The 24,127-nt window shown below is 32.4% G+C and overlaps 1 protein-coding gene across 7 annotated transcripts; it reads right to left on the reverse strand.

Annotated features, from left to right (window-relative positions):
- Positions 1 to 959: 959 nt before the first annotated feature.
- LOC128670342 (protein tramtrack, alpha isoform) lies at positions 960 to 23,289 on the reverse strand. 7 transcript variants are annotated; one of them, XM_053745924.1, is made up of 6 exons: positions 22,093 to 22,222; positions 21,582 to 21,668; positions 18,059 to 19,131; positions 5,733 to 6,152; positions 4,752 to 4,994; positions 960 to 4,562 (listed from the first exon to the last, which is right to left on the reverse strand). In XM_053745924.1, exons 3-6 carry the CDS (start codon positions 18,912 to 18,914, stop codon positions 4,411 to 4,413), a joined length of 1,671 nt encoding a protein of 556 aa, XP_053601899.1. In that variant the 5' UTR covers positions 18,915 to 19,131; positions 21,582 to 21,668; positions 22,093 to 22,222; the 3' UTR covers positions 960 to 4,410. The 7 variants fall into 7 exon arrangements, with proteins under 7 accessions (XP_053601899.1, XP_053601898.1, XP_053601897.1 ...); XM_053745923.2 differs by lacking the exons at positions 21,582 to 21,668; positions 22,093 to 22,222 and adding an exon at positions 22,840 to 23,289; XM_053745922.1 differs by lacking the exon at positions 21,582 to 21,668 and having other exon boundaries at positions 22,093 to 22,249.
- Positions 23,290 to 24,127: the final 838 nt, after the last annotated feature.

A 24,127-nucleotide genomic window follows, 5' to 3' on the forward strand; every position in this document is an offset into this window, starting at 1 on the left:
ATTTTAGAGTATTTTATTATTCCTTTCATTATGTAAGCAAGCATTCGTTTGTGAAAATATACATCAATGTAGCATCGGGTGCCGAAATATTGGGAAAAATCGTTTTCCATAAGAAAAATAAACTACGAAAACTATGGGATACGCCTCACGCTGTAAAATGTTCGAGCCAGTAAACGGTCGAAAAGAAGCTCGGAACACTTCACACATGAAGACTTATTAAAATATGGACTTGATACAGGTAAGAGTTTCAATCAAAATCAGTTTATGACCACAGTTGACCAAATAATGCAGAACATAACCTAAAATAGTGTTATTATTATCAGGATAATCCATTAAATCCTTCCTTTTTCCTTTAAACTCGCACCACGATTGCGTAGAAGATATTTTTGGTCGTAAATCTGTAACAATATAGAAAATTGGCGCTTTTTGCCTCCATTGGCAATGTTTATGTACCTTAGTTGTGCCAGTAGCGCCATCTGCACTGAGCTTTGCGTAATATGTCCTATTCTTTCGGGATATATAAAAAAATCGTTTTAAGTTTTTTTTTATTGAAACGGTGCATTCATATGTGACAGCGGGAGTATGTACTTAGGTACCTAAACTTCAAAAAGTAGAACAGAGCCTGTCCTGTGAGGGAGATAGTACCTATGTATTAGAAATTGCAGGTAGGTATTTCTATTATTTTGTTAGGTATCGTCTTAGGCAGGTGTCGTATATAGCACTCTCGAAAGTTCGATTCACAACTCGTGTGTCTGCGACCCTCAACATACCTACACCGTCGTTAGAATCTGTGACTTTCTTTTCTCGGCGAACAATGTAGGTAGGTAGGTACTATACCTACTTACTTATTAAACCGGATAAGTACTTACTAATAATAGGTAGTACCTGCCCACTATTTCATCATTGAGATATAAATTACGATACCTAGGTAGGTTCTAAATCTAAATGAAACGCAGATATTATTTATTGATATTTTATTTCTGAGCCACATTCATCACAGTTTTCGTATAGGTAAATATTATTTTACAAATTTGACACATATTTTAATCTAATACGAATTAACGTTTAATTTGGGTTTACAGAGACATATTAATAAAAAGAGATACGAGATTAAGGGCCCTTTTCACCACTTTCTAATAAAATATAATGTTGTAATCTGACAGATAAACTAATCTGCTAGATAAATCTGACTGACGTGATTGGCCAGTTAGCCGTATCCAACACTTGTAGCAACCGGTGAAAATGGCCCTAAAAATCTGGGTAATTAATCGTAAAAATTAATCGTAGCGCGTCTGTTTTGAAAATGTATTGGGTGGAAGAAAAATTATGTTATATATTTTCTTTCTTTTACATTATTTCTAACCTATATAAATTGCCAGTCTCACTTCTCGTGCTAAAGAAACTAAAACAGGGATACATACTTAACCATCACCTTATAAAAACATTTCAACATAGGTAAGTAATTCAATAAATAACAATTTAAACAGTAAAAAATGTACCTACTAAAAATTAAAACCAAACTAACGAGATATTTTTCCAAAAATAGTTATGTACAGGTATAATATCTGCTTAATATCTATCTTAAGTTAAAGGATTCCACAGACGAGTTTTAATACTAAAAAGAATACAATCATAAAACAAAAGTAAGTACAGCCAGTGTCAAATAGTCTAAAGTGCAATAAGGACGAAAATAGTTTTCATTTCTCATAATATAAACTCTGACAAGTGTAGGTACCTAGATATGTTAAGGAAAAACTTAAGAAAGTACCTAACTTTCCGATTAAGGAAGGGAAATAAACTGTAAAAATTGAATTCCTAGTATAAATAATTCGGCCCCAAAAAAAGGTCTGTAGCTATAGAAAAAAAACAACTAAAATGAATGAGTCTTGTGCCTTTCTAAACAACAATGTTAAAAAATCTTAGCAATCTTGCTTAGATTTAAAAAAATACTAAGACATAAGACTCCTTTGTTAGTTCCATATTCAAAAATCTAAATAGACTACTATAATGCAACTTGTTCGTCAAGCTGCACCGAAATTAAAAATCGCGGTTTTATTTATCAATAGATGTTTTGTAGAGATCTACCTACTTGAAAGAGTTGAAGAGAGAGTTGTTGAGATTGAAAGAGTGTATGCCACGGTTTAAAGTCATCAATTCCAACTTGGACATAGCGGTATTAAGTTGTTATTATTTATTTTTATTTATTCGAAAAACGATATTTTTATTTATTCGAAAAACGAGAGGGTTAGTCTTTGGAACTCCGGAAAGTTAAAAATCTATCTTAGATGTTGATAATCATTAGTGCGCCTGCTTCTAAGTACTGATGTTCCCTTATATTAGCGTGGGGCTAACGGGATAATTAGTAGAGATATTCGGAATAGTGGGTATTATGTTAAAACCATTAAAATTAAGGCTAAACATTTAAATAACTTAGAAGGCATATCTGTGGAAACCATTAAAGCAACTTAATTAAAACCTTGATATCTCTGAACTGTGCTAGGTCTCTCATTATAAATAATCGTGGATAAGAATTTAGGAAACCATATTAGTAAGTATATAGGTAAATAATTTGGAATTAATTTTAAAACTTTCACTTATTTATATTTACATTCTGGACAAATTTTGGCACCTTAAGTTAGATAAATCTTTGGCACAAAGTATGTACAAAGTCCACAAAATTCAAAATTTATGAACTCAGTATCTAGCTGTAATGTAATATTGAGTAGGTATGTGCTTTTACTTATAAAAAGAAGTATTCGTAAAGTAGTAAACCTTTCAGTATTATTATAGATATCAAATATTTAAAACTACTTGGGTGGCATTTTAAACACCAACTATAATTACGCATTATGCTCAGTACACGATAAATAAATACTATTAAAAATAAATATTGATCAATTATTGATCGGTCAATTTGCATGTTAAAGCAAAATATTTTTTTTGTAATGTAAAGACTGTTTTTGCTATAGATTTCTTTGTTCCATCAATGCTGATATGAAACTTTGTTGTAAAAAGCCACCCACACCAACCACAATGTACCCACCCAAACCACATATGTATGCAGGTAATTTTTATTCACTGCACAAATTTCCGACAACAAGTTTTAAAATAATAATAAAAATAAAACAGTCAAACTAACTACAACATAAAATACAAAGTCCGATCAGCTGATCAGCCAACTCACATCTGTGCAGTGTAATAAAAAATATAAAATGATATTATTTTATTTTCTTAAAAATATAAACAAATGGGACCAAAATTATATTTTAATACATTTTCACTCAGCTAGAAAGTACGATTATTCTACCTAAGTACATAGGTATGTTTTTTATTTACAAAATTGGCACGAATTTATGAGCACATTATCTACTAAGAGACCACTAGAGTAGGCCATATAATGAATTTAAAAAAAAATAGTATCGAGGCTTTGTGCGCTCAAGATTTTTATAAAAAATTAGGAATTTTTATTTAAACCAGAAGGTAAATAGCACAACACTGTTAATCGACAAACACCATTAAATAGTATAGTAATATGAATAGTGGTATCGATAAATATAATAAATCCCTATTGAAACATCGTCTGTTATATTTTCTGCGAATAAACTCTTTATATAGTAGTATGGGCAAAAAGTACCTACTATGTATTTATACTGTAATGTATGTAACTGGCCACCTTATGATATAAGCTGGCCATGGATACTGGCCTCTGTATAGTGATTGATTTTCATTTCTGTTAAGGCCCTATGCCACCATCATCAATTGCCATGAAAGCCAGACTGTTCTAAGTGTTTTCTATGTCTTGTATGTGTCGCAGATCATACAGCCTTAAGACTGATTGATCTGTAGATCTGTGGTAGGTATGATTCCTAATCATCTACATAAAGTTAATGATCATGTCAAATATTTTTGATGTGTGAGGTATTGTTATAACTAATTCTTATATAACTACTTATAGGACCCGGGCGACCACGGGACGACATATGCTAGGTGTAAGTAGACTACTATTATATTTTGTAGTTTTAGTAGGAATTGAGAGTAAAACGTAATAATATACTTCAAATTTGTTTTCAACGGAAGTAGGTAGTTAGATTTAATTTAGAAGTAAGGCATCGGCTAAATCTAGCGCTAGCAAGCCGACAAAGAGGAACTTCAATAGTCTACACCGTGCCTCGACTGTCCGGCGTCCGGTTCAAGCTTGAGAATAGGACCACTCTCCCCATGGATGTCGTACGAGGCGACTAAGGGACTGTAGTTATTAAGCAATAACAGCAATGGCCGGTTGTAATATCGCAGTCGAATATTCTAAATTTAAAGGTTTATTAAATTTGTTGGGATTCGGGGCGCCTCAATGAAATCGGAAGCGCGCTCAGATGAGAGAGAAAGAGAGTAGTCTAAACTTTGGAGATAGATTTATGTGTGCATGACAGTGGTGCGGCGGGAGTACCCTTTCCTGGTGGAGCCTCCGGAGCCCTGCGCCTCACACTCCCGTCGCACTCTGTCTATGATGTCCGCTATCAGTTTCTCTTCTTTCGATCTCTGGTCCTCCGTCATATTTGATTGATCTGTAAAGTAACTAGCGAGTTTAGTAGGCATTCATTAAATTTATCTACGTATATGTTTTATTTGGGTTTTAGATTGTATGTTTTATTGTGGGTCTTTAACCAAATTCCACTATTCATTTAAATCGGTCCAGTGGTTTAGCCGTCAACGTGACAGGTTAATAGAAAAAAAACACAGCACGTAAAACTAACCTCTTTGCCCTCTATAAGATTTTTTCGTCTCTGTGGTTTTGGCCGGTTTGGTATTAGTCTGATAATTTGGCACACTGGTTTTTGGTATCGACAGTTCTGGGTCCGGGTCCTCTTTGAGTTCGGGAGGAGCTGGGGTTGTAGGAGCCATTTCTTTAGATAGTGCCTCCGCTTGTGAATTTGTCAACACGGGACTGGAGTCTCCCAGGACTTCACTATGCCTACTAGCCAAATGTCCGATGTAACCTGTATGCATATAACAGTAATAAGGTACGTACTTACACGAACTAACAAAGGTTATGCATATTATGTGCTTACCCACTAACAATAGGTACCTTATTTTTGAATTTACACATTTATACAACTTGCACGAATTCGTTTCACTATTATAGTAATTATCTTTGGGATATTGGATCTATATTAAAAAACATATCTAATCTCTGTAAATTACTTTAGTTAGTTACTTAATTGTCAAATGATATAAATATTTAAGAATCGATGTTTTTGCAAAAATACACAATAAATACAGCACATCTACGCTACGACGCCTACGGTGGTGCTACGAACAGCTCGTTTGCTACGAAAAGTGCTACGAACCAATTACTTTTGGAATATTGTAGTAACTATCGCTACGATGCTAGGGGCCGGGGACGATTTCACACAACCGTTATTTTCTCCAATCTTTTACGATGGTTTTAAGAAAATTTACAAACCAAAATTTCAATCGATCAATGCGTTCACTCAATTTATTGGCGGTGATTTTTTGTAAACCTTCAGAAAAAATTGAAGAAAACTGATAGATGAAAGAAAAATAATTACTTCGGTTGCGCGAGAATTGGGCCCTTGGTCTTGAAAATAATTAAAATATTTTTAATACAACTACTACTTCTCCAACTCATTGTAATATAAATTGAAACTATTAAATCTACAAGTGAACAAACACTACTACACACTAACACCTAAAAATATTCAGATGCAAATTACCTTTCCTGCTTTTAAAGTACACAAGGCATTGCTCGCATTGGAAAAGAGGGGAGGGATTCAGTGGATGGCCGACGTGAAGTTTGTACTTATGCCTATACCAATGTGTTCGACTCTGCAGGATCTCCCCACATAACTTACAAATAACACTGCCATCATTCCTCGTCATGTATTCCAACAAATCAGTCCTTGCTTTAGGAACTTCTTTCAATTCTTCCTTATCACTATCCATTTTTTGCACCACTTCAGTATTAACAGTTTCTGTAAGAAAATGCATGCCTGATGTGTTTCCTGCAGTATCTGGATCGGTTAACATTTCGCTTGTTGTCTGTATATAATCCATGCTCGAAGCATCTGATAAAACTTCTAGCGTTATTATGGGTAAATTGCCGTCACCATCGTCTTCATAGGTGTAATGAAAATCTGAAAGTTAATATCAGATATAAACCATTATCGCTTTGGCGCCAAAATTAAATAATCTTAATAAAAACAAACAGATAATTATTTTGTATTTAATTTTATTTCAATTATTACTTGCGTACATATTTTCACATTAATTTATTTTATACGATGGTAAGATCTTTTTAAAATACATCTATTTTAGTACAATAAAAATAAACTTTTGTATTGTTCACATGAATTTATGTTAAAGCTTTGATGTTTTCAAAGATAATTAGAAACTTATAACTTAATAATATAACAGTTAGACTGTGGTAGTAAATTTGTTAATAACTGTTATGATATAACTATCCAAATATCTAAAAGGTATTTTATATTTACGTTAAGATTTATGGAAATAAAGCCAAATAGTAATTTATTCAGTGCTTTATTATGGCTCCTGTTTCAACTGTATATAAACGTTATATTTATATCTAAGCAGTCACATATCAATACATGTCTACACTACTTATATAAAATATTGAGATAGAACGTTCAAATAAAACTTTTCAATAATATATATAAAATGTTCTACGTATATAAACGATGCAAGCGAAACATAGGTCTATAATTGACTTGCAAGATATTGGTGGTATTTAATAGCCATTTCCATATTTTTAATGAAAGTAAACTATGCTGTAATAGAATATAGAAAAAAAAATCAACATTTGCTTAAAATTGCACTTGAAAATCTAAATAACCTAACTTATTGTGTCAATAGTCTGTTGACAATAATGCGTTTTTAATTTAAACCCATGGATTTAGTAAGTTTGTAAATTGTACGGTACGGAGTACCTACTAATTCCATGTTTAAACCTAATAATATAAGGCAAATTATGTGTCGAAGAAACAAATATTTAAATCCTTAAAAGTAAATAATTTTCAGGAATTTAAATGTATAAAATGTGTCAGTATTATAAACATTATCTTCTAAGAAAATAAAACAAACATTAAATTATTGGTAGATATTTTTGTGAAATGTGCAATGTTCTCAAAAGTAATGGCAACGGGTTCAAACTTTCTTAAGTTGGTCACCAAATATTTTTTTTAATTGCGTCAGTGGAATGGACGTTGATAAATAATAAAATTAAAATATATTAATGAAAAGAAAATAAACATTGCACTTAGATGTATCAAGTAAAAAATTGATAAAATATGTTATTTACGCATACTTAAAACACGCGATAATATTATCGGACTTAAAATGAAAAATTTCATAATACTAAGTAATGTAAAAGATATTTTACACGTTTAATTAGAATATACGCTGCCTTGCAGCACGTGATACGAAGGAGAAGTAGGTAAGAATTACAATAACTCAACAATGAACATGACCGCCAACTTAGTTAGCACTAATATCACAAAATAAAATACTACAAAAGAAAAAGAGAAAAAAAAACAGAAATATAACATTATTCCACTCCGTAAATCATATTATTAGGATGTCCGGATACTCTATTCCCTAGACACGGAAAGAAAAATCTTATAAGATGAAAAAAATAGGCATAGGCAAAATGGTCAAATATAATAACTTGTGCGAGTGACTGGCTCTGACGTACTATCTAAACATAAATCACACCGAAATTGCTAATACCTTTTTGGCGATTCTTCAAACCTAAGAAGATTCAAGTAATACGCCTTCAACTAACATATCTACATGAATGTGATCTAACAGATTCTTAATAATAAAACTTAACATAACCTTACCAAACATTGTGCGTTAAATTTTAAAATACAAAAACACAATTTATGAACAATATAATAATCTTTTAAGTAAGAAGATATGATAGTAAACTTTAGTGTAGTTTTAACTACACTTAAGTTTACTACTTAAACTTTTGACACTAAAAAATTAAATCACTATTATATGCTTATATATACCAAACACGAACTTAACATAACGTGGATATTAGTAGCAATCGTCCTAATGTGAACTTATACTAAATCTTTTGCACGAGACGATTCACTTCTATGTGTTATGTGACAACTACAAGTAGCAACTCAGGGGTGTCGATTCTGCTAACGTCATAATAGTGCCTCAATAATATTTAGATAAAAGTGCTTTAATATGTATATACTAGTAACAAAATATTTTAAAAAGCATTTGTCTCAATTGACCAATTATGACATATCATTAGCAGAAATTCAATTTTAGATCTGATGTTTTATGGCACGACATCATGTTTATATTATACATCGTGCTATGGATTACCTACATGTAGTAAAAAAAAAAATTGGTATTGTAAAAAATACACAGTATGTAATATTTAATCTTGTCTCAGTAATTTCTTTGAAATATACACTTTATATTAAGGTTAATATATTGGCACTGGCACGTTGCAAATTGATTAATAAAATTGTAAGTAAATTATATTGATTTTTTAAATGTATATTTCAATGAATATACATACCAAGATTAGTAGCTCTTTTTTAGTAGTAGGTACCTAACTTGTGGTTAATATATAAGTCTGTGGTACCTAAACAGACGGGGGTAACAATATTTTTTTTTACTTCACTTCTACTACACTACTTCAAAAGATAGCGGTAGTAATTTATGAATAATAATGCGGACAAAACTTTTATTGCTCGAATATTTAGGTTTTATAGATACTGTAAATATGTATATCAAAAAAACTATTACCTAACCCCAAACTTGAGATTATAAACTATATGTGAAATGGTCTCGTGGCTAGATTTTTATGCAGAGATTAGTCATATTCTAAAATATTTATTCCTTATCAATGGAAGAACTGCTGATTTTGTTTCCGGTATTAGGTATCCTAAACACTTCCATACAAACTAAATATATCCTACAAACTTTATTACGAGATGGAAATAATACATATTATACAAAATTAAAGGTGCTATGGCACTATTAAGGTTTAAACATTTGACCTCTAGCTATGTTTCTCACGATCAATTTTAAAGAATAGTATAGGATCTCCATTACATTGACAGTACCCTCCAACGACTGAAATAACTAATGATAAAACATCTAGAAAACTATACAACATTTTGGAAAACGAGTAGAAGATATTTAATATATTTTATGTCATGCGGAATATAATTCTGTATTATGTTGAAAGCTAAAATAAAAAAAGTTGTTGCCATTACATATATTGATATAACAAAAGAGACAGACTTCTACAGTATTTTAAAAATAAATGGTGAATGAAAAAAAAAAGAAATATTCTTTGGTTTGTATCTTGCATATTAAATGAGGCAAGTGGAAAATTGTACCATTAGAATATACGGCAACAACGCTTCCGAGATAGTATAATGTTTAATTAATTAGAAATGTACATATGGAAGGCACGTTTCAGACTTGTACAGCACCCGTTAACGCTAAATATTCAATATAATAATTAAATTTAAACGCTGTAATTAATGTATTGCGCAACTGGCCTCGATAAATTGTATATTATTGTCTAATATCTGCACAACCATACTAACTTTTTAAACAACATTATAATATTTAATATGTAACAAACATTAGATATTAAATGCATAACAGTATTTGGAAAATACATATATGTAAGTAGAATATAAAAGTGAAAATTTATTCCAAAAATAGAACAAATACTATTTAATTTATACCGATAGTAACGGGGTCTACAAAAACTCTAAATATAAACTAGCTATAATGTAGGAAAAGGTAATTTTAGACGTTTGTAAGGCACTATTTTCTATGTCCTTAACAAAAGTATACGTGGAATCAATAATACTTGTGCCAAAATAGTAGTTCACTCAGACTTGTGTAGGGTCAGGCGAGGAGTGCGAGGGCGTGGACCCGTGGGGAGAGCCTGCGCCCATAGATTCCATTTTCATCCCAGGGGGTAACTGGCCATCTATACCGGGTAGCATAAAAAACGCATTAGGAGGATACACACAATCTTTCGGTACGTAACAGTCGTGCGTGGTTTTCATGTGGTTTTTCATTTTGTCGGGCCTAGAGAATTCTTTGCAGCAAACCGGACAGGGGAAAACCTTCCGTTGCTGGCCTTCATGATAGAGGAACGCGTGCCTCTGGAATGAATATTTGTTTTTGAAAGTTTTCTGTATATTTTCCTTTGCGCATTCTGTGCACTGGTATACTCCTTCATTGACTGACGCGTATCTGAATAGATTGAGGCCTCTCACTGACATTTCTGTGAGTTGTTCCGCGGGGTCGTTGGACGCGGAGTTCGCTCTTCTTCTTATCCGTCTTCGCGACACTGGCCTTTGCATTTGGTTTCCTGTCGTATTATTGTTCAACGAGTCAGTTTGGTATTCACTAGAGGTGGAGGCCTGCATGGACGGGTGCCCACGAACCTTGCCATGTCCGTCGTTGGTGGGAGACTGTGCATACTTGGTATTTTCAAAGTCTGGTGTGCCACGTCCTGTAAGAAATTGACACTTTAAATGAATAATAATTCTGATGTAATATCAATTTCTCTTTCTCTGAGATGTAAGTATATGCTTTTTTACTTACTAAAAGTAACAAATATTTAATACGATATCGTTTATTTTCTTTAATAACTTATCTCAAATAGGTCTAAAACCACACTTGTTTAACATTAAATATTCATTAATAATTCTCAGGGAGAGAGAAAACAATAATATTTTCCTATTTAAAAATGTAACAATTTGCAAGTCTACGACAACAACAAATAAAACTAGCCAACGTGTCAAATAAAGAAAAATAACATAAGGTAAAGGCGGGTAAAAAATAAAAGTAGACAAAGAAAATATATTAACCTTTATTTGTTCAAATCGAATGACGAAATTGATTACACCATGATTAAAAAATCCACGAATGGTGGGATTACTTGATAGACCAGTTTCAAGGGCATGTCTCATTTAATACCACAAACAGAAGGTAGGTATTAATTTATTTATTGTAGTCCATATCGGGTAAGTTCAAGATTTGAACATAACAATAGCACCATGGGTGAGCGATTACACCATTAGACTTCAAATAATTTCTATGAGACAGCCGCCGTATCAAACTCGTCCAAGCAAATAATCCTCTATATTTAAAACTAGAAACAAAAGAAAATCAAAACAAATAAATTATTAAGATTGGAATCTAATCAACTAACATCATTCGTCAGTTTTGAAACTGTATTAAAAGTAACATCATAAAAAGTAGATGCTCTTCAAATTAAAATAATAACACAAAGTCGTGTTTAAGATCCGACTAAAGAGTTTGAACCATATACATATTGCTTAACTAAATTATTAAAAGTAATTATAATTTATTAATTTAATAATAAATTAAAAAATAATATAACAAAAAAGAACAGATTTCACTATGATATAATAGGACTCAAGTGTTTGCATTTGGAACTATTTCGGCAAGTTAAGTAGTAGGTACATAATTATAAAAATAACGCTTCAGTTAACTTAGTTCTTAAGATCACATAAGGTGGGTTTCAAAGTTGAAAGAGTTACAAAATTGCGTTACTAAGAGATAATGAGACCGTTAGTAGCTGCCTCCAACATAAAGAGAAAAAATATCCGGGATGTTAAAAACTGTTGATTGTACACACTTTCTGTCATCGCAAATAAGTTAAATCATAAATAAAAAGCAACAATTTGTACTGAACAAAAAGTCCTGATCTGCATAGCATCATTTTGAGCAACATAGAAAGCATATCAAACATGTCTAGCTCTAACCACACATCTCTACAAATGTGAGAAAAGTACACATACCTGCTCAGTCCTCTCTCTGTGACTAAATTCTAAAGTTTAGAAAATTCACTCCTGTGTTAACAACACTATTTATTTCTAAAATATTATAAATAACTTAACCTTTAATCTACTTTTTTTTACTAATAACCCGTGTTGTTACTTTGCTAATATTATAAATTACATTTATGTCTATTTAATTTAACCGAAAATATTTAAAATTAAGCATTTGAAGTCGTTGCTATAAATATCACTAGTTCACTTTCAGCTTAACATTAGCCACGTGTCACCATCATATTTACTCTCGACTTCAAAACTACGGCAAGATATTTTGATAACAAAATTTCGATTTTTTTTTGTAAATTTTTAAATGGTACCAGTAAAGTATCAATAGAGAAAAATATACAACGATAAGTACTTATCAATAGTAAGTATAACATAAAAAAAACAGATGAAAAGACATTCTAAGATCACATACTTTGTCGACGTCATAATAAATAAAAAGGTGTAAATTAAATTAATAACAAAACGAAATAATAACAGGAATTGATAAGATTTTTTTTTGTTTTGATGTAACTTTTATTAATTTCTTTAAAGATTCTAAAAATAGTAATTAACACCTTATTGTATACCAATGTATTTCTGTCATTAACAAATCTGCTATGTCAAGTGATTTCCACTTCTAAATGTATCTAAATTTACTCTTTACTTTGCTATTGTCTAAGTGCAAATAACAAAAATATGGAGTTTATTAACATTTGGCTAAAGACTATTTACTTTGTGTGAAGTTAATCCATATTACTTAAAATAGATCTATCTGCAATAATTCAGAAATCTATGAGTTGAATAAATTACATTTAATATTTTCTAATCTGCTTGCGAACAAAGTAGAAAATTTAACATTTTTCTCCTCTTCTAATAATGGTAGCCGTATATTTAAGTATGTATAAATTCATCAGGATGTGTCATTTAATTAAATAATAGTATTAGACATCTTTGTGGCAAAATAACTTGTTATCATACAAAAATAAATTCCAGTAAGATTCAACACCATCAAAATATTGTTTTTCATAGAATTTGGTTTGAAACAAAAGTATACTCTTTTATAATAATATTTACTTTGTATTTTATAAATATATAAACAGACACATCCACTTAAAACAATTTGATTTTGTAAAAGTTGTGATAAACGTAATTCGTTCGAATATTATGAAAATTCTCGATATATTATATATACATATTCAGAGCTATATTAACATATACAATAGTTTCTTTTAAATTCAAGTAAATAAATATTTGAAACCAACCGTAACATCTTTGTTTTTTATATTTTATGTCCAAACACCAATTGTTTAGGTCATCATGTTTTACAATAAGTATAAAGAATAAGTACCTTTTGAGTTGAATTACACGGTTTTAAATATGTACCTTTTTTAAAATGACATTAATATTTCATACGATGGTCAGGTATTTCCCATACCTCATAAATTATGTTCAACGTAACAATACCTATCAACAATAATATATATTTTGTATTTTTAGGGACAATCCTCATGCCACATTAAATGTGACATTCTTAAGTTTAATTTAGCACCAATTGATGATATAACATTTCAATAAACAATAAATGGGTTCATATTTAATACAATTTTGTAAGATATAAGAAAACAACGATAGTCAAACGATACAAAGCGTACAACAAAAAAGTTATCTAGTGTCATTGTAGAAATATTTAAGTAAAAATTAACTTCGAATGAGTTAGCTTAGGCACTGGCTAAATTGACTAAAAATATGTAAGAGATTTATTTTATTTCCAATAATAGCCTCACCTTAATTAAGTCTAAATTTTCCCATTTAAGTACCTATCAATTTTCAAGGTATATTTCATATAAATTTTATGAAAAGTAGGTACAATAAATTCGTTTATATGAATTTAAACAGTCTTAATATTGATTTATCAAGACTCAAAACGCCTCGAAAGCACGTATAATTTTTATAATTTTATTTTATATCATAAAAGTTGTTTCTCTTTTCCAAGTAGAATGGGAAACATGAGATGATAATATATTAATTTTATATTTTTAACTACTAGGGCCTAAAAGGTCTAAACTTCTAAGGAAGCTTCTTAAAGTAGATGTAAACTCTGTTAATGAAAATAAATAATAGGTACATAACATTCTTTGAAATTTCTTATTTCCCTAATAGTCGATAAATATTTAACTTATATTTATACAAGTAAAGGCACACTAATAGGCAAGCGTTCCCTGGACCTACATTTTTTACATTGGAAAGTTTTGGTTATAGGGTCAACAATGTAATAAATACTACTACCAAGTAAATTAGTTTACGGAGATAATAGTAAAATAGTTGAAGATTATCTTCCGGATTTGAACAAGAAAACGTGACTATCATTACATGGAAGACTACTCTTTGCCTCTAATTTTTCTAAATTAATAAGTAAGTACCATTCCTTATTTAGTAAGTAAGGCGTTTTGATTCCTACTAAAATAGAATTTTACAAATCATCTCATGATTCCTGTTATTTATAAACCTCTTATCAAAGCACCTTGCTATGATCACTTCGACAACACCGCTGTGTTGCTTGCTTCATTTATTCATATATTAAAAATAACTGTCAACATTTATATAACATTTGATTACATTGGTACTTTTCTGTACAATTTCTGCTACAAAAAATATAGTAGATGGGCAAAAGTCTGCAAAAATATTTGCAGTATGTGGTAGTTATACAATGCCAAACTGCACAGCACATGCTATCGACAAGGTATTTAAACTATATAAGTATTTAAACTATTGAATGGATAAATAGCTGGTATTCGCTACGAAATATCGCAAGATTTAATTTTCTCTCTGACGAAGTTGTTTTATGTAAGCTACATATATAAATTTTTGAAACGAAATATCATTTGTATAAATAACATAATATAATATATACATAACAGATATTATCAGAGGTATAAACACGAATATTGATCAAAGAGTAGGCGTCAAGCATAGTTAGAATAATATTTCGTCAGAGAATAAAATTTTTGGCCAACTTTCAGTAAGAAGGTGACACAATACACACTTTATCGGTGATGCCGTGCGTTGTAAACATGAAATTAATAGTATTATAATAATACAACCGAAGCGCTAGTAATTGATAGTGTTAAGGGCTACGAAAGTAATATATATTACATTTATAATTACCTACATAATATATAATATTTGTTATATTGTCTTTGACATACTCAGCAGATTCGACGTTATCAATATGCTAAAGAAATATTCACCTAATTTACTACACGATAGGAATTGAAATATTTAATTCGATTTATCTAAATGATAGTTAGCTGTCACAGTGACTGGGGCTGTGTTCAGGAACTGAATGTTTAACTATTATTATAATTTTCTGATGCGATTTCTATAAACTATTTAAAAAAATTGCTTCGTTCACAATTAAATGTGTAGTTAATAGATATCTGTATGTTAAGCATAACATTTACAACCAAATATTTCAACATCAATAAAATATTTTAAATTAATCTTAACAAATTCTATAAATTAAATCATAGCCTGTGTTGAGTTTTACTTCGAAGAAGTCAAAATCATTTACAACTAAGATCACTAATAAGGCAAGTTAAATGAAAATGCATTTTACACCACTACACAATGGCATTGCGGGGAGCATATGTGAACTGTTTTTATGAAGCCTCTTTCATAGCCGTACATCGCTGTGGAGGGAATCGGGGATCTCAGATAGTCTCATAACATTAGCCTCATTAATTACTGTATATCTAGTGCAAGTACGTACCTAAGAGGTCCTTCAGTTCATTTAAAAGTTGGATATTCACGTCGATATCAAACATTACGGTGTAATTGAGTGTTATTTTTTCTTTTTCCAGATGGTGTTGGTCATATGTGAGACAGCCAGATGATAGGTGATGGTATGACATGTTATACATTCGATAATGTAATAGACTCGATACCGATATCATTTATTATTATTTGATTAGAGGTATTTTGAAAATCTTATTTAGATAATTTTATAAAAGGAACTTATGAAAGGTGATTATGATGACAGGAATTGAGACAGAGAACCCACTTCCCGATCTGCCACAAAACTCGCTTCCCTACATAACTATGCCATTGTTAATTTTATATTTACTACTAACTTATTACTAACTAATTCAGTTCAATGAGAATTGTATGCACTATTTAGCATAGAGTGATCGAATATTCATAATTTGTTATAACGATCACTATGAGTAATTATTTTGTACCCTGAAAATTTTGTAAGTAATAAAATTAAGTAACAAGTAAGTGCAAAATAACAAGTAAATTATAGGAAAATCATAAATAAATATCTTTGCAGTCAGCACTCTGAGAAAAATGGAACAACATAAATAAATAGATAAATATAACAACAAACGACATCGTATAATATCAACAAACTTATTGATAAAGATATACTCGAGAAACTAGGAGCCCGAATACTTATTCAATCGCAGCCTAAGTTTTATCCATTATTATATATATTTTTAGCAAAAGGTGGTTTCTACTACTTAGTAATCAGATCTTTATTACTTTTGTCACTTGCCTACAAAATTAATTTAAGACTCTTGTTTAGCCATTTGCTCGTTTGTATTCGGTTGATTTTTGTGTATGATCTTCAAATGTGCAATCATATTATCTTTACGAGTAAACTCTTTGAAGCAAATGGGACACGGGAAAACTTTCACGTCTTTCTTATGAGACGTGACGTAGTGGCGACAGAAATTGCTGATGTGAGTATAAACGCGCGCGCAAATCTTACACCTGAACACGTTCTCGCCCTCCTTTATGCAGTAGTCTCGTACAGACTCGTTAGTCTCTTCATGATAGTTTCCGAGACTACCAATATTATTTTTCCTGATTGGTGAAGGAAATATGCGCTGTTCCCAATTAGTTTGTGATAAATCGGACACGTCATTATTAGCCATATTGAGATTATTTTGCTCTAACTCAGCTGCAAACAATTGGGTGGCAAGAGCTGGCATTAAAATAGTTTCTGGAGGAAATTTGTCGAACGTGTTGAGAGCAGGGTTTAGATTGGAAAGCCCAGAGAGTTGATTGAATAAGTTTCGGGCTCTTACTTTTGACATTTGGGGTAGTAATTTTTTGCTATTCTTTGGCTTTAAGTTACGACCTAGTCTGTTTTTGTCATCCGCATCTTTTACGGAACCGTCTCGAGAGTTGGAATTTTCACGGCTCCTATCAGGGTTGTACTTGTATTCGATGGGCTCATTGTAACCGTCGTTAGCATCAGTGGCAGGCTCTTGTTTAATTGATCCGTTTTCAATAGATAACACAGGTCCGTTTGTGGTATAATTTTGCTGAGGTTCCTCTTTGGGCACTTTATCAGGATCTGAAATATTAAATTTCAGGTCTCAGTAGACGAAGTGGTTTTAATCTTTATTGAATAGTTTTATTATTATTGGAAATATTTTAGTGTTTGAATAAGATTTGTTTCTAAATATTTTAACGAATATTTAATTACTATAATATTTCCAATTGCTTTAGTCAAGGAAAGCTATTGGGAATAAGCCTTGTTTGTTTTCCCTTTTCTCATTTTTAATACGTTATATTTGATAAGGAAGTTTAATTTAAAGAAGTAGGTAATCACTGAAACCATAAATACCACACCGAATTTGCCCCTGGCCATTCCTCTAATAGCTCTCCCCAAAAGCAGAAAAGCAAGCAATAGTTAAATCTTTGATTTATAGAAGAAATAATAAGCATCATTACTCGATTATATCAAAATAACTTGATAGATCATCACTTACCCCTTTTGAATAAACTTTAAATTATTATAAAGTAGGTATTCAAAATACGCACTTCACTTTACACTGATATCAACAATTTCCTAACATCAAAGCTTATGTCCCATTAGCTTTTCCCTTATATTTATCTATAAAACGTCTCAATTTTTGACTGTTATAAAACCGTGTTAGAATGATGGAAAGGAAGATTAATATATATTTACAAAGATAAGCAAATATTTAAAATCATCTCTTAAATCCTTATAGCCGCATCAAATTTTTTGTACATCTCGTTTAATTAATTTACAAATAAATAAATTGTTCATAAAAGTAATAGAATATTTTAAGCCTTAAATCTGAAAATCAATAAAGAAATCTCTGTAATAAAATTACGAAAAGTGACTAAGTATAAGAACGTACCTGCAGATTCCGAGTCTTTCCCGGTTGGGGCTTCAGTTGACTGCGCGTCGTCGCCTTCATCAATCAGAAGTGCTTCACTTCCTTCTTCTCCTCCAGAAGTAGTGCCGTCTTCTGCACCGAAACCATCCATAGACATTTTTACTTCAAGCATTTCTGGTGATCCTCGAATTAATTGATCGCCAGCTCTATTAGAAGTTGCATGGGATGCTGATTCCGGAATAAACTCTCCTGGGGGGCTGGCTGCCGTGTTTAATGCGTCACTCGAGCTTCCACTTAATTTTCTAGGCCGACCTCGTTTTCTTTTCGGTTGCATTAATGCATTGCCCAATAGTGGCATTAATAAATTCGGAGGCGCTCCACCCGTAGGCATTCCAGACGCTGGCCGTTTCTGGTGCATATAGGGATGTATTCTGTGTAACTGAGGAGGTGGGGTTTGTGTCGCACCGCCAGACTGTTGCTGTATCAAGGAGTTAGTGAGAGCTGGAATGTCGCACTTCTCCTCGTTCACCTCTGTTAGGCCCTTTATCCTTAGGCTTTCAGCTACTTTTAGAAATGCTGTTAACCTCTCCTGATCCACGCTTACTTCTCCTCTGTACATAAAGTCTAATAAAGACTTCATGTCTGCATAAGGTACATCCTTCAATATAACGATAGGATGTTTTTCCTGATGATTAACAAATAAAGCCTGAAAATACGGGCTGCAAGCCGATAAGACCATTTTGTGTGCTTTAAGTAGCTGGCCGTCTACAGCCAACGTCACATCTGTGAACGTCTCAGCATGTAGCAGCTGATCGAACACAGAAAGCATATTCGATTGGTGGTTGTTCCACCTCAAACAAAATCGTTGCGTCGCCATTTTCTATCTCTTATTATTCCTTCTTTGGAAGATATGATTACCAGTCCTGGCTTAAAAGCTAATATACCAACAATTTCTCAATGTATACATAAGTATTCTCTCGTGTTCCATGAACAATACAATAAAACGTCAACAATAGATAATGTTTACTTTTTAAAAGCCATTTTCAATTTGTATGTTTCATAGTGCCGTGCAGTATGTGTGACGGGCGCGGGACCTGAAATGAGCAAAACGAAATCTATTTAGGAAATAATTACAAATAGGGAGGATATCAGGATAAGGGAAAGGTAGGATGCATCTAGTAAATACAAAAAGATTTATAAGACCAGACGGACCAGCTGTATTTTTCTTCTTAAACGTTAAAATTAAACGCTATATTCGTCCATGCATACTGATTGAATATTATTAATCAATAATAAGGTCTTTATATAGAGTAATCGATTTTTGTCTTGTGTTCCTATGGTTTATTATGTCCTAAGGTGTGAAATTTTGCACCACATGTAAATCGTAATGTACGTAAATCGTAATGTACGTAAATCGTAATGTAAATTCAAATACTTTTGATATTTTTGTCCTCCGTAATATATAATAATTTCATTAAACAAGAAATTCTATTTGACTAAGTACCCTAATGAAGTTATTATTTAAAGAGATTGGAACGTGAACTAATAAGTAATATGGGCGTTATTCAGATTATTATCTTTGTATTTCCATGTTCAATCAGAAAGTTGGGGTTCTTATGATTTCTCCGCTTTCATATCTTCTTAATTGATTACTCCATGTGATTATAGTTACGATGGTCGATAGCGACTAGTTAGCGATTTTCTGTCACGAAAGGATCCTCGGAGGTTATTCACGCGATTCACGAATTAAATCTTTCGATTGCTCTTCGCTTTTTACTGTGATTGTTATAATCATCTTTAAGAAGGCAATAGCAAACTACTCGCATACAAAGTCGTGTGTGTTTTATTCCACGTTAAATATCTTGAACGTTTACGTTAAACATACCTATAAAGGGCAAATTAAAATTAGAATTCAGAACTCATCAGGTATCTCTGGTTTTCTTTTATTTAACGGCTTAAATGTCAAAGGAAATAAATCTAATAATTTACTTTGCAGTGTTCATCGTTGGAAAACATTGATTGGTATTTATTACGATAATATTGCAAAAAATCTTAAATTTTATTATTGTATTTGCATTGGAAGTTCACTAGAAAAAATAGATTAAAAAAAACAATATTGCACTACATATTATTCACGGACAAATATATATTAGGATATTTTTTACTTCACAGTTCAGATATTGGCTAATATGAAACTTTTTTATAAAAATATCCGCGATTTATATGACTATGGAATGAGATTTATTTAATAGATCCAATTTGACACAAATTATATTGTTAATAGGTTTCGGGATAGTTATTGTTTAGATATTTGATTGAAATAAGTATCTTATGCTTTTCTTTGCCACTGACTTTTGACCTTATTGAGATATTTGAATGGGAGAAATTTTGTATGGATAAATATTGTAGTTATAGGTAGTTATTTTTGTTGTTTATTTCCTCCCAGTCATTAATAATGTTCATCCATCTTGACATTGTTATTTTTATAATATAATTGTATAAGTTTTGCGGATTTATCTTGCAAACTCTTTTCTGGTAGTGCCATCTTGTTTGGTATCATTGAAAATCAGCGTCATGGCTCTTCGTCATGGCACAAGCTGAGGGATACCCTTTTGTAGCATATTTAATATACCTATGTAATATTAACATTTGTTCATTTCCTGTGATGTATATTAGTTTGTTATGAATAAATTTATTTCTATTTCCAAATGATAGGTACTTTAGATTAGTTGATTTTTAATTAAAGAAATTCTAAGAATCTGTTTCCATAATGTTTGCCAAAAAAATCAAGTTTAGGTACCTAAATAATGTTTATCCAGGTAGTTATCCGAACTCTATTTAGGTATCAATTGGCATCATCCATTCGAATAGTAACAACCTACCTTAACACACAACATAGGTAGCTTTAAACTCATTGCATAGCTTTTAAACGATTGATTTTTGCTAAAATTGAAATAGGTACCTATTGTAGTAAAAATCAATCGTTTACATAGTTATATCCAAAAAATAAGCTCAAATATTAAATGTGTAATAATAAATGTTTAGGCATCTTCAAATGATTTTTAAGGATGTACCATGTAGGGAACATTCCTAGGTATAGGAAGTACATTCATAAGTAGGAATGTTCATGTCCAAATTGTCGAATAACAATTATTTTTCAACATGTTAATGCCTACTACTAACTGTACCTTTAACACTTTATTCATACAACTTGTTTTTTTTATAGATAACTATATTATTTGTTTTAAAATATAAGGGTTTTTCAGAAGTTTCTGAAATTGCGCCACCTCAAAAATATTTAAAGTATATAAGTCATATAAATTCACTATAGGTATATTGCACCTACCTACCTATCTACAAACATCATAAAAGTTAATGAAAATTACCTATAACTGTAACTAGGAATCTAAAAGGTGTAACTATACAAAAATAAACATCATTATCAAAGTTTATCTGGTACGAAGTATCTTTATTATAGAGACATTAGGTAGTTATGTATATATTTTTACTATTTCGTGAATGAATCCAGTACATAACTACCTACCTAATTTATTCAAGGTTAAAAAATCGAGGGCGCCTCTAGCGGCAACGGGAGGCAAGTCCGTGCAGCGAACGAGCGCAGCGCAGCGCACTGCAGAAAAAAAACATCCTATGTAAGTGTAAGCGGTAGGTTTGCATTCGCATTTAGCTACGTCACAAACTTCACTCCCCACGAAATAAAAAATAAACACTGTCAATCATACTGAAAATCTATGATATCTATAAAATGACGTTGCTATTATTCCAATTGGAATCCGATTGGAATCAATCAGAATAATATTTAAAACGTAGAAACACATTATTCATTGGACATCCACAGGTGCTGAATGCTGACCACAACGTTATCGCGGCATAAACGGGCGCTCGAATTATTACTACGCACCCAGTCGAGCGCGTTACATTACGTCATCACAATGGCATTATTACCGACGATATCCACATTAATTCGGCCGATACGTCAAGATAAGCACGGTTTCTGTGTAATTATATCACTGCACTAACATAAAAGAACATACCACACGTATCTGCACACAATCAACTCGACCCTTTTATGGGAATGAGGATCAGCCCTTCCGCCATAGTCCGTGTTCGCGTTTGCGTCGCACCCCGCTCACCCGACGACTGACTGACGTGACGGCCGCCCGCAACCCCGCGCCACGGGCCGACTCGCTCCGCGACTCGAATATCTCGCACAAAAAATACGCCGTCATCATCGAAATGGCGGCAGCGGATATATTCAGCGCAGGGTGCACGGTAAAATATTGATTTATTGAAATTTATTGATTTGCATTTATAGACAAGAGATCGCCCAAGTAGTGGCGGGTGCTGCATTTTCCTACGGGCTACGATGACGGGGTGCAATAGACTCGCGAATCGAACACGCCACGAGATAATTTTAATGTGATTCAGTATCGCTCCATTCGACTAAAATTATCTAATCTAGTTGATATTGCAGACAAATCTATATCATATGGGGGTGAAATCGGTATAGTACCTACCTACTGAAAACTGTTCAGTTATTTGGTAGGTACCTACCTAAGTAGGTACCTAACCTGAATTTATCTATATATCTATCTGAATTTTCTAGATAATTATATTATTTTTAGCTACAAATAATACAAAATCCTGAAAAGAGAATAAATCCTTCAGATTTCTGGTTTCCCGCTGCAATCTAATGATTACTTTGAGGACTAGATTTCAACGGTAGGTACTACTTACATATTTCTATTGTTATGCAGGCGTTGCATTTTAGATTAACCTACCTTGACATGGATATGTTGAAGGGATGAGTTTTCCACGTGAAAACATCAATCCATTCTTGTTGTCGCCAAGTCAGCAACGTGTTTCGTCTCTGTTGCTCACGGGCGGGGTTGGTAGGACGCCCTGCTCGGCGCGGCCTCGAGCGCAGCCGGAGATGGCCGAGCGCCTCCACTTTTCGCAACCGAATCCACCCGAGCCAGCACGGAAAATAGAACGCGGGGCGCACTTGTATTTTTTTACAATTCAAGAATTCACTTCTCAATCACAGTTTCTTGAACTATTAAAATGGTTAATTTGTTAAATTATTTTTTTTTATTGATCGTCCACTTCCTAAAAGATTTGGGTCCAAAAATAAAATGCACTAAAATTTTCAGGATGCGAACGAAAAATCCGCGCGCGTCGTGGTACTCGGAAGTATTTTTAATAAAAATGGCCTGCCGCCTCGGCGGGAGGAGTGGCAATGGACAATGAGGTCGGTACCCTCTCTCTGGCACCCGCGCGCGCCCCTCCCTGCCGCTGCGCTGGCACAGGGTTAGAAAGTTTCAAAAGTGAATCGTGGAAAAACGCGGTCCCGACGCCGGCGGCGGCGTCCTGCCCGCTGCAGTCAGGGACGCCCTCGACCGGAACTAATGCAGTTGAATACCCTATAGCTAGTTACGCAATTCATCAATACATACAATGTAGATAACTACAGCTGAGGGAAACTTGCTCATAAATTAAATGATGATTCACCTCATTAAATTTTCATTTAAATAATTAAGGAAGTAATGATTACTTACTTACGTAATGGAATATTTAATAATAACAGGAAAGTACCAAATTTTGATTTTGAAAGCTTTTAACCTCATGATCAACAATCGTTCAACAATCATTATAGAATATTTCAATAATGAATCTTATCTCTATAAAGTTATTAATAATATTTAAAAACTTTTCCTTGTTATTGTTAAACAATGTAGGTATGTATAGTACTTTGAGGTAATGCCCATCCTGCTCTCTTCCTACAGATTTACAACGCTTATAAAATGCTAGCAATACCCAGCGGCTGCTCTCCCGTGGGATTATCATCATATATCTCCTATTAGTATATAAATAATCTTTCTCGTGATTGTATGTAAAATGTCTTTTCCTTCCACAACTGTCTATTTCCTACCACACCTTTTACCATATTTTTTTTTAAATCCTTACATATTATAAAACAAAGTCCTCTACCGCGTCCGTCTGTCTGTTCGCGATAAAACTACTGCACGGATTTTCATGCGGTTTTCTCGAGAGATTCCTGAGGAAACT

The sequence above is a fragment of the Plodia interpunctella genome, chromosome 5 (genome assembly GCF_027563975.2).
Source record: "Plodia interpunctella isolate USDA-ARS_2022_Savannah chromosome 5, ilPloInte3.2, whole genome shotgun sequence".
NCBI lineage: Eukaryota > Metazoa > Arthropoda > Insecta > Lepidoptera > Pyralidae > Plodia > Plodia interpunctella.